The sequence below is a fragment of the Mandrillus leucophaeus genome, unplaced genomic scaffold (genome assembly GCF_000951045.1).
Source record: "Mandrillus leucophaeus isolate KB7577 unplaced genomic scaffold, Mleu.le_1.0 Scaffold603, whole genome shotgun sequence".
In the NCBI taxonomy this organism is placed as follows: domain Eukaryota; kingdom Metazoa; phylum Chordata; class Mammalia; order Primates; family Cercopithecidae; genus Mandrillus; species Mandrillus leucophaeus.
Window position 1 is genome coordinate 333,343 of NW_012106509.1, and position 12,192 is coordinate 345,534.

Sequence of the window (12,192 nt, forward strand, 5' to 3'; positions counted from 1 at the left end):
TTTGTTACTGGTTGGTGCTTGGTGACAAGTGACTGGGAGGCAGGAAAGAAAAGAATGCTCCAAAGATGACCTGCTGCTCTCACCTCTTCCTGATCCATTTATGTCTTAGAGAAATATTTGTCCTTGGCTCTGTGCTGTTTCCCGCTCTGAGTCATGTCTCTTCCTTTCTCCCATCATCCTACACCCCTACCTTTTCCTATAATGGCAAAATGATTTCTCCAGTCACGCAGCTGAGCTGAATGACCTAATACGTCCACGTCCAAGCGCAGGCAGATAGGTGTCCCTGTCCTATTTTTGGTTAATTGTTGAAGTGGTGTCCTCTGATTTCTCTGACTGCAGCATGGTCTTTCTTTGCCACAGACATGCCGCAACAGTCAACAGCACAGAGAGGCAAGGCGAAAGAAGACACAGATAGATGGTCACAAGTTACAGTTTCATTTTCATTTTCATTTTCAGGCTTCAGCATTGTCTTTAGGGCACATGGTTCCAGCAGAGCCCTCATGCCCGCTCCTAGGGTCCTGTTTATTCAGTAAGACAAAAGCAACTTTCCTTTGTGGATAAAAAGAAAAGTCTTTAGCTGACTTCAACTTCCTCCACTCCTGCTACGATTCCATGCCCCTTTCACTAGTGATTTGGGTTGTCCAAAAGCAAAACTGGGAAGGTTGAAGGCCATGTGATTGGAGCCTCTTGTTTCCCTTTTCTGTGGCAACTTTCTCTTTGGTGACATCTCTTTTCATCAGTGTGTGGGACTCTCATGTTGTGCTCAGAGCTCTTATGCTCGGTTCCCATATGTAGTTTTTGACACTCCTTTCTCAGATCATTTGTTCACCTAAAGTAAATAGATGACTGCTAATAGATTGAAATGTTACCCCACTCAAGGGTATGTTTCACTTTAAAAAGTGTCAAGATGTCAAGTTCCAATGGCAGCATTTCAGATACAATCCAAAGCAAGAGATTAAAAATGTAGCAAGGGGTGCTTTATTTTGCTCATTTTGCTATTTTGGGATGAATAGGGAGAAGAAATTGGGATGGTTATAGTTGCCAAACTTATTTTTACTCCTAAAAAATATAAACTGAATATCTAGTATACCTGTATCCTTTACCCCTCTTCTGTCAAGTTCTTTCTCTGTCCTCCCTTCACACATATACACCTTGAAGGGAAGAAGTGTGCCCAATCCTGATTTGTGATAAATTACATTCATTGTGGTAATTTTTCTTTGCAGTTCTACTTACTATTTTTTTAAGTTTCTTAAAGTAACGTGTAACCCTGTAAAAATTCTGTAAGCACTTATTATCTTAAACAAACATTCTAAAATGATAAGGTTGCAAGCTAGAAAAACTGAGCTATTATTTGTTTGATTTCTCCATTATGTTATTTAATTTGTTCTGGGATTCAAATGAGACAATGTGTTTTCTAAAATGTAAAACCCAAAGAAACAATGTTTCAGTGTTATAAATTTCAAAATGAGGAATAGAATAGTAAATGAAATAGTAACATTCTAGAAAGCATGATAGTGTGTTTCCAAACAAGTTTCTAAATGCTAGGGCTTTCTACCCCTGAAGAATTAAAAGTAAATGTTAGATAAGAGAATGGAGACTAAAGGCAGGCATTACCCCAATCAATAAAATATAAAATTGTTTATATACGTTTTAGTTTTCCCAACTTAATGATTCATGAGTGAGAAAATGGTGGGAAGGAAATTTTTATTAGAATCAGTACATTTCAAATCCCTGTTGTAAATGAAGAAATTACAAAGTTGTAGTGCAATTCCCACTCCCAGTTCTGTAATTATCCCAAGATTTCTCCAGTTATTTATTTACATAATCATTCATTCAGAAAATATTGATGGAACTCGTTAAGTACTGGGCACCATTTCAGAATGCTAGCAAAGGTGAAGTGATGTTTTTGGTTCTCAAAAATCTAAGTAGCAGTCTAATGGTGTTAGTTAACAGGGTTACTTTTACAACGTGACAGGTGATAATAGGAATTTGTGCAAGATTTTAGATGTAGACACAGAAGAGGCACTTAATGTGGAAGAGTTTTGGAAGCAGATAAAAGTGAGGCAGGCATGGGGAGAAAAGTAATGCTGGCATGGGGCAGGAGACAGTAGGTACACAGGAGTAGCACGGGTTGTTCAGTAAAGTTACAGAAGAGTCGCTAACGATGACAATGGGTTGATAATGAACGTCTTGCATACGTTGCTCAAGAACTTGCAAAATTATTCTCAGGGCAATCACATAAAAATTGATAGTTTTAAGCAGGGAAATGACAGGGTAGTCTTGGTGTAATCATATTTTTTTTGAAGAGAAAGATGGATTGGTGATCATATTGAAGGCAGGGAGTGAGGTCAGGAGGCTGTGGCAAATAGCTGGGCAAAAGAGAAAGATGGTAGTGATTATGGTGGCATAGCAGTGATTTTGATAGAAAATCTTCAAATGAAATAGAGTCATTCCTCAGTACCCTCGGGGGATTGGTTCCAGAACTCCCCTGCAGATATAAAAATCCTGCATACTTAAGTCCCATCATCCCTGCAGTACCCAAGGAGATGAAAAGTCAGCCCTCCTTGTCTGAGGGTTTTGCATCTTGCAATACTCTATTTTGGATCCAGTTTGGTGGTAGATGAGGAACCTGTGGATACGGAAGGCTAACTGTATTTACTGAAAAAAAATCTGAGCATAAGTGAACTGCACAGTTCAATCCCATGTTGTTAAAGGTTCAATAGCAAATTCTAATTAAGATATAAAGTAACTACTTTTTTGAGAAATTCATAACAATAATGAAGACTTACAATTGATAAAAATCTTAGGATCTCTGTTTTAACGAATTGAGGCCAAATACAATCTCACAATCAATGGAAGGGTGAAAAGTATATGCATTAATTATTGTATTTATAGCACACCTATCCTGTAATTGACTGAAAATTCACTGATTAAAAAAATGTTTTTGCATTGGACAGTTAGGTTGGTTTTCATATACATAGCCAAGTCTTCATCCTATTGAAGTCACAGAAAACAATGAGATGGGAAGCTCTGGAGAGACCATTTAGTTCAATTCTTTCATTAACGATAAGAAAACTGAGAATCCGAGGGGATACACCTCAATAATGGCAAGGCTGAGACTGGAATCCAGTTGCCTGACTTCTACGGCAGGGCTTTTTTCACTACACTCCAGCAACTTTCCAAGAAAGGCATCAAAATAAATTAATGGGATGTGGATGACTATCAAAAAGATGAATTTTAAAAGTTCCTCAAAACTATAAAGAACATTTTAAAAAGCCAAGCACCTGCTTTATTATTATAGATTGGTCATTTTTCCAGATGAACTGACAAGAAAATGTATGCCAACATCAGCAACTACCCTTTACATACTCACTTTCCAAAAATAATTTTGGACTCTAGTCTAGCTTCATAGTACAGGTATCCAAGTACATATGATTTATATTGTTACTTTCTTATTTTAAAAATTGGAAACAGAAATTTCAGTTTATTTAGGATTAGCAAGAAAAGACTTTATAAAAAAGAGGAAGTATGGTGGGTGTGTGAATAGGCTATTTTATACTATTTATCTTATGACAGAAAATTTATATGGAACCTCTTTAAGTGCTGGAAAACAAATAATTCAAGTACTAATGTAATTATTTTTAAAAATACATTCCAAATAAGCAATAACTAATATATTTATTATTTTGAGTTTTTAATAAGGTAAAAATAGGTAGGAAATGTTCCATATTTACTGTAATAAAAGCAATACACACATTTATAGGCTTTTAGAAAATTTATTATGAATTCTGAGGAAGTCTGCTCATCATATACCTCCCCCAGCCCCAAATAAAACAAACAACATGTTTGTACATAAAAGCTGGATTTACTTGGTACAAAATTTGAGTCTTTGAAAAAAATACTTAATGGAAAATCTCAATAAAAATTCATTTTGAAAGTAACCAGTACTGTTCAGAAATAAGGAAGTCACATATTACGTGTTAGAAGTCACACAGTTTTATTACAGAATTATGTGTATATATTTTGGGTTTAAAACTTGCCAATAGCTATTTGAAAGAAGTTCCCAATTTATTAAAATAGATATTTTATTAATCAAATGTTTTTGGTTTATCAACATATCCAAATGTTTAAAAAATGTTTTTCAATACAAAACACAACTATAAAGTCATGAGACTGATTGACCTTTTAAACTAACATAATAAAATCTATATGGTCAAAATGAGTGGTGGTGCTTTAAGGTAATGATTATGTGTCCCATCTAAGGATGTTACAATGGCCTAGGGCAGTTCTGAAATGTCTCTTTGCAACTACCTTCAAAAGGGTATGAGCTTCATAATTTAATCATTCATTTGATTTGGTCGCAATAGTATTCCAGTTCAATCATCATTTATATTTACCAGTCCTGGCGATTTTGAAAAATCTTATTAATCTTATTTGTCACTTACAAGGGTACTCAAAGGAATGTCAATTCAGGTTCTGATGGTAATTCAAGCATTTACACACTTTTAAGATGTGTAAATTTTAGTAATTACTCACATTATAAAGTTTTTTTGGTATATGTCTATCATTTTGAAATAATGAAATTTTTCTTTTTTCTTTTCTTTTCTTTCTTTCTTTCTTTCTTTTTTTTTTTTTTGAGACAGACTCTTGCTCTGTTGCCAGGCTGGAGTGCAGTGGCACACTGCAACCTCTGCCTCCTGGGTTCAAGCAATTCTGCTGCCTCAGCCTCCCAAGTAGCTGTGACTACAGGTGCACGCCACCATGCCAACTAATTTTTTTTCTATTTTTAGTAGAGACGAGGTATCACCATGTTGGCCAAGATGGTCTTGATCTCCTGACCTCATGATCTGCCCACCTTGGCCTCCCAAAATGCTGGGATTACAGGTGTGAGCCACCTTGCCCGGCCCAGAAATAAGGAGATTTTTCAAAGCAACATGATTCATCGCAGTGAAATAGGACTCCACAGTTCAAAATGACAAGAATAACTTTATCCTGTGTTACATACCCATATTAGAGAACATCTTAAAAGTTTGCAGCTGTTAGTTTTTAGTTTATGCCTGTAGTTCAGTAGCCCAACAAGTTGACAACTCTCCTGTCTCTCTACATGAATCACTGTAGTTGAAATGGTACTAAAGTATCAGAAGTAACCTTTACTGTAAAATGTTAAATAGCACCAATATTACCTGAAAGTAAAGTGAAGCATTAATAGGAATGCTGACACAGGTTTAATTTCTAACTACTAGAGAGAAAGCATCTTCTAGACAAAATACTATTTAGAGGTGAATTATTTTAAGATCACAGCCAGATAAATGTCAGTCATAAAACATTTCAGATATTGCTTGGAAAAGTTAGAAAAGAAAGCTTTGTATATAGCTCTTTTATATTTTATTTCCAAAGAAGATGTATAAATGTTTACATAATCAAAACAGTGCAATCTTACCAATGAAGTTTACCTTGTGGGAGCTACATTTACTTATTTCATATATTAGTTCAACAACATAAATATAATATAAATGCTTTTAAGCAATCTGATTAGAGCAACATTTATATTAAGTACAAAATATACAGTAAAATGAAACATCTTGTTAAATAGGCCTGTAGGAAAACAATACTTTAAAGGAATACATTTTCATGAATCTATTTTCACATTTATTTGTTTTATTGTATCTGATAGTTACTATAATCATTGTGTGCTTTTGTTACTGCAGTTTCCAGGATCATTGTATATTCTAAGTATACCAGTGACTATATATGTAAAGGCAATTTAAAAAGTATTACTCCCAGAGTAAAAACAAACAAACAAACAAATAAGAAATCTTATTTTTAATGGGAAGTTGTGCATAAAACTATTGTAGTATTTTGATAGAAATGTCCCTTAATCATTATAAATTCATCATTATAAAATTTATACTATTGTACTAAAGCAAAACTGCCTGCCTTTAAATCTAAGTGGTGTCAACTTATCGTATAATTCTGGTTACAAAGTTAGATACAAAATCTTTGGCTATTAATCAGAAAAGCATTATTTGAAAAGATCTGTCAATAAACATTTCTAAATGTGGTTGCTCATCTTAATAGTTTTCTTAATTAGAACACCTAGGAAATGAACAGAACAGTGGTGCTTTTATGTTATAACAACAAAGAAGTATTACAGTATCCGAATCTCCAGACCTGGGGTCCAAGTATTCAGTCCTGGCTCAGTTGCAGGCTGACAGAAGAGAAGCTTCGTCCTACGCTTGTACACAATGGAGCAATGAAAACATCTGTCACACTCTTCCATATTGTCTGCACTGAAGGCAGAACCATTAGGCAGGTCTTTACAAAAGGCATTAAAATCCTGGAGTGAAGGAAGAGAGATGTGTGAGGATTGTTGTTGTGACCAAATAAGGTCTCTCTTGTACATATATGAAGAGATACAACACTGACCCAATTTACTTAAATTTGGTTGAGCGTTTGAATAAATAAATGAACAGTGATCACTGATAATGATTTGGGTTTTTTGTCCCCCTGATTCTCATGGAAATGTAGTCCCCAGTGTTGGAGGTGGGGCCGAGTGGGGATAATTGGATCATGAGGGTAGATGCCTCATGAATGGCTCAGTGCCTGTGCCTGCCACCCCCTTGATAATGTGAGTTCTCAGTTTAAGTGAGATCTGGTTGATTAAAAGAGTCTGGGACCTCCCCATTCTCTCTCTTGCTCCCTCTCTTGCCATGTGACATGCCTGCTCCTCCTTTGCCTTCCACTATGAGTGGAAGCTTCCTGAGGTCCTTGCCTAAAGTAGATGCTGGCAGTGTGCTTCCTGTACAGCCCGCAGAACCGTGAGCAAAAATAAACCTCTTTTCTTTATAAATAACCCAGTCTCAGGTATTCATTCCTTCATAGTAATGCAAATGGACTAAAGTGATAAGATGCATAAAAATATGTTGCTTAAAAATATAGTCCTGTAGATAATAAACACTAATATTCTTTCTATTGGTGGCATGCTATCTGAAACAGTAAAACAAAAATAAATAAAACTCTGTCTTTATCTACTTGGTCTCTGCCAGTTAACATTAACCTGCTTAAGTCTTCGTATTTCCCTGAGGTTTTACTTCCTGATAGCCTTTCCTGTTGCCTCAGTCTATTTCCCTTTTCCTGGACCAGGCTAGATCGGATATTCCCTCATTGTATTTCTAAAGTACTGAAACAAACTTCTTAATCTTCACAAGTATCAAAAGGTATTATAAATAGATGCTGTATTTCTGTCTTTCCTATTAGAGTTTAAGTTTTTTAAACAGTGAGGACATCCTTGACCCTTAGCAAATGTTTGAGCTAATATAAATTTATCATTCTTTTATGCCTTATGTTATTAACTATGCTTTATATTTTTAATTTTTCACAGTAATCACACACACTGAAAAGGGCTGTATGGTATAGTTGAAAGAGCCCTGAGATTGATGTTAGAACTTTTACACAAGAAAACTAGTCTATCCTGAAATTGTTATTTTTTTGCATGCTTGTTCCTAACAGAGCTACATATCCTTATGGTCCTCAGGATGGTTAATTTTATATGTAATTTTCCAAATAATGTTCTCTGTTGTAGTAATGTCCTCTGAGCACAAAAGTAGTTGTGAGATTTTCAGGCGCTGCTGGTAGCCTCAATGGAAGCTTTATTATTACCTGGGTGGGCGTAAGGGAGTCGGCTGATTTTCTTGGTTTGCTATTAAAATGACTTAAATTAGGGTCTGCTGTACTTAGCTCAAAATGAAGGAAATATTAGGCAGCTTTCTGATTGATTGATATATTTTTAGAATATAGAATTATTCACATTGACTGTCTCCACAAATTATATTTGTGTTTTGTTTCAAGTGCTAAATACATGAAACATTTTTATATAATAGGAAAATTAATTACTAGGTGTTTCAGAGATAAATAGCTGAATAGACACCTCAATGATGGCAACTTTAGACTTTCTATTCTATTATATTTCTCACTTGATGTGTGGTCTTGGGCATGTTGCTACAAATAAAAGTGTCAACAGGAGATTTCACAGAACTGGCTATGAGGATTGACATGTATTATGTACCTCTGAAATGTCTGTATGATGCCGTCATTATAATGTACAATAAATAGACCTATTTTAAAGGCAGAATATATAATGAAAATAACTATAACAAAATAACCTCAAAGTGGCCTTTTTTCTCTCTTTCTTTTTTTTTCTTTCTTTTCTTCCTTCCTTCCTCCCTTCCTCCCTCCCTCTCTTCCCTTCCTTCCTTCCTTCTTTTCTTTTCTTTTCTTTCTTTCCCTTTCTTTCTTCCTTTCTTTTTTTTTTCTTTCTTTCCCTCTTTTCTTTCTTTCCCTCCTCCCTTACTCCCTTACTCCCTCCCTCTCCTTCCTTCCTTCCTTCCTTCCTTCCTTCCTTCCTTCCTCTCTTTCTCTCTCCCTTTCTCCCTTTCTCTCTTTCTTTCTCTCACTCTGTCGCCCAGGCTGGAGTGTAGTGATGTGATCTCAGCTCACCGCAACCTCCGCCTCCCGTGTTCAAGTGATTCTCCTGCCTCAGCCTCCCTGAGTAGTTGGGATCATGGGCACTTGCTACTATGCTTGCCTACTTTTTGTATTTTTAGTAGAGACAGAATTTCACCATGTTGGCCAGGCTGGTCTTGAATTCCTGACCTCAAGCGATCTGCCTAGCTTGGCCTCCCAAAGTGCTGGGATTACAGGCAAGAGTCACTACTCCTGGCCAGAATACAATGTACTTTCTATTCTTCCTTAGGCTAATAAATTTTCTATCTCCATGACTCCTTAGATCTTTGTGTCCTAAAAGGGAATTTAGCACATGTCAAAAGTGAATCTTCTTGTTTCAGCAAAGCAGTTACCCACATTCGAGGAGTTCAGTTTATAGGGCGTTGTTAACTCATTTGATTTTATTTTTGTTTACTTGTGTTCCCTAATTTTGGAGCAGAGAATCTAATGATCCTCTGATATTAAACTTAAGTTGTGTTCTCAACATCATAAATAGTTTAGCTTCTGAAACTCCAGGCAGTTCTGATTGACCCCAAATTTGGTTGAGGCTCAATGTGACCAAACACTTCTTAAGTAAATGTTATAATCTATAAGATTATATATTCCTCCCTGGGATAATAAGACCATAGGATAGAAACTTTTATTTAGTGTTGTAGTAATGGTAGTGTCATGCAGATTTCAATCATAGCAATTTACTGTACGAAAACTGTCTTCTAGAAATGATATTGCTACTATTGCATTTCCATCAGTTGGACATTTGTTTGCTTTGAATCCCAGCAAAAATAAGGGATATGGGTGCTCCAGCTACATTTGTTTGGTTATGATTCACTTATGACCAATAACCTGTGTTTAACAAACAGCAGCTATCTCTGTCTGACTGTAGTATGGAATCCGCTAATTCACTGATTCCTAACGACCTGTACTTCCGGTCTAGGATCCAACACCACCAGACTTCTGTGTTTTATTGTTGTTGTTTGTTCGTTTAAAGGATCTAAAATCCGATCTGTTTTAATGTTGTGACATGGTTCAAAGTTCCATTACTGCATATTTTCATACCTTTGATCACCACTAACTTTTTGGTAAAAACAATACACAAGCCCCTGCTTTAAAAAAATAGATAAAAAGAAAACCAAAAAAAGGTTTGCCCAAATGGGTTTGCAATTCTGTAAGGTCTGTCCTTGATCTGGTCTTATCACGTCATGGAAATGCAATCTATTAATGATAAACCTATTTTATCAAGGCATAAGCTAACTTTTAAGCATTCTTGTTTGAAATTACTCCTCTACTTGCAATCACAGCTGCCTGGTGACAAACATCTGACAGTTAAATATTAATGCCCCACATAGATATAATTAAAAAAACAAGCTGTAGTTAAATACCTTTTATGTGGCTAAAAAATGGTGCATTGATGATTCACCAATTGAAGTACTATACAAAAACACCTCCCATTCTCAGAAGAGCCAGCTGGAAGGAGGCATTGCTTGGTTAATTGTAGTTTTACTTATGTTTTTCCACCATTTAGTAAATGAGAAACTTCTTCTTTTTTTTTTTTTTTCAAATTCTTTCACAAAAGCTTTGGGAAGTCTAGCTTTGTTGACTATAAATATGGTACTATACATTTCCAAATAGCTTCGTAGCCAGCATTTCACAATATGCTATGCGGTCACTAGTTTTTCACGGTTTTGAAAGTGAGAAAACTGACATAGAGGTTAGATGATTAGTTTTAGTTAATTGGGAATCCCAAATCTTATGCGCCAACTTAGGCATCTTAAAAAAAAATTCATGTGCCAATGTCAGAATATAACTATCCATTTGACCTCCACAAAGCTGATCATGTACAAAGGCAAACATTTTCATTTCTCTGGCAATCTTGGCACCTTCAACATAGTTTAATTGTTTACAACCTTCAGTGATAAAATTAAATTGGCGTTCTTTGTCTATCCTGTACTTATTTGGTGAATTTTCATTTATCCTTTAAAAGTCTTTTTTGACTCCCTTCCCTCTTCAAAGCCTTGTCTGTTCTTCCCTCTTTGTCAGTTGACAAAGTGTTTTCTCAGTATGCTTTCTGTACCTAGCCAGCTGCCCTGATAGGCCATGAGTAAGCTGAAGACAGACCCTATCTCTCATTCACCTTGGCCCAGTGTCCAGCACAAACTAAGCACTCAATCAATTTAGTTTGTTGAACTAACTAGCTAGCTAACTACTAAAGAAATTAAGATTCAGGTGGTATAGAGGAATAAAGAATAATTTGGTAACTTCTAACAGTGAACACTGAGCATAGATCAGGGTATGGAATATCGTATAAAGTGTAAGAAAGACATGGAAGTACCTCAGGTTATACTTTTCACGAGGACTAACCTGAAGCACTAGCGTGACAACTGTCCTGATACTGGGGATGATCTGAATACTCTTCCTCTCAGATTAAAGTGGATATTTTCTAATAAAACAATATTTATTGGTAAAATATGACGTTTTCCTTAAAAAACTTAAAAGAGGCTTAAGAATGTTCTCTACAGTTTAGGACACATTTTGAGTATGAATAGAGTTACTCAAAACATCCTATCAATATCCAGGGGGCTTCCATATTTCTTTCCCCTTTAACTAGATGCCACTTCCATTTGTGTTTCATCAGTGAAAAAGTAATTTGGAGGCCTCATTCATTATCCCGCAGCTGGAGTTTTCATTCGTTTGTACTGGGGGACCCTTGCCTTAACTGCACACACCTCCCTTTCCTCTGGGTCCCATCCTTGCCATCTGCCAGGGGCAAAGTTGAAGCAGCCCCTCCACACCACTGCTCAACCAGGTCTGATATCCTCGTCCAATTCTACTGTCAGCGGCATTCTGTTCAGAGATTACTTTTGTTTTACCCCAGGCACAGGTAGTGACTGAATAAAAGGTAATGAAAGAAATAAGAGCCCTGCCTAGAACTGCAGGCACGAGTCACAACAGGGCCCTGAAAGCAGCCTGTGGCAAGAAGTATGGCTTCCAGGTACCCGCCTCCACACTCAGCCCAGCCTTATGTATGCAAGGAAAATCACACCCCAGGAAAGACCGACATTCTTTCTCCTGTTGAAACTCCAAGCCCAAACTGTTATTCTAAAGGAAGCGCATGGCCTTTCAAGGCCTTCCAGTTCTTCCTACTGCTTGGGAACTGATGCGCGTTCCTCCTCCTGCCGCCGGCCTGGGATAAGGGGAGAGCAGGGGGCAGGTGGCGCAGAATATGCCCATGTTTCAGAAAGCTGGTCCACCCTGTGTGCCCCGTCTCACCAGATGTGCAGACAGCTGAGGGTGGCAAAGAGAATTCCCGCAATGAAGGCCAGGGGAATGGCCAGGAACACCGTCAGGAACTTGTACATTACGTATTTGCTGATTTCAAAGAGGGCATGGCTGCAGATCCACACTTTGTCAAAGGAGTGCGTAGTCACCGGCTCTGCGATCACATCCTCGAAGCCCAGCTGCGGAGACAGGACGCAGGGACCCGGAACCGTCAGCGGACCTGCCGCCCTGGGAACCGGGAGTGCTCTGGGCGGGGGAAGCAGGAGTGAAGGACGTGCTAGGGCATCCCCCTCTTCTCTTAGGGTCACGGTGGGCGCACAGGAACCTGGCTAAGAATTCCTGGCTACGCAGGCGGCCCGGTGGCGCGTGGGACCGGGGGAGGGTGCGGGTCTCAGACCCTGCAGGGCCGACCCG

General features: G+C 37.5%; 1 protein-coding gene across 1 annotated transcript; it reads right to left on the minus strand.

The window, feature by feature from the left end:
- Positions 1 to 3,760: 3,760 nt before the first annotated feature.
- On the minus strand, positions 3,761 to 12,173 carry CAV2 (caveolin 2). The gene is made up of 2 exons (XM_011999838.1): positions 11,770 to 12,173; positions 3,761 to 6,337 (listed from the first exon to the last, which is right to left on the minus strand). The coding sequence occupies exons 1-2, from the start codon at positions 11,856 to 11,858 to the stop codon at positions 6,187 to 6,189; spliced, it is 240 nt and encodes a 79-aa protein (XP_011855228.1). The 5' UTR covers positions 11,859 to 12,173; the 3' UTR covers positions 3,761 to 6,186.
- Between the last annotated feature and the right edge of the window lie 19 nt (positions 12,174 to 12,192).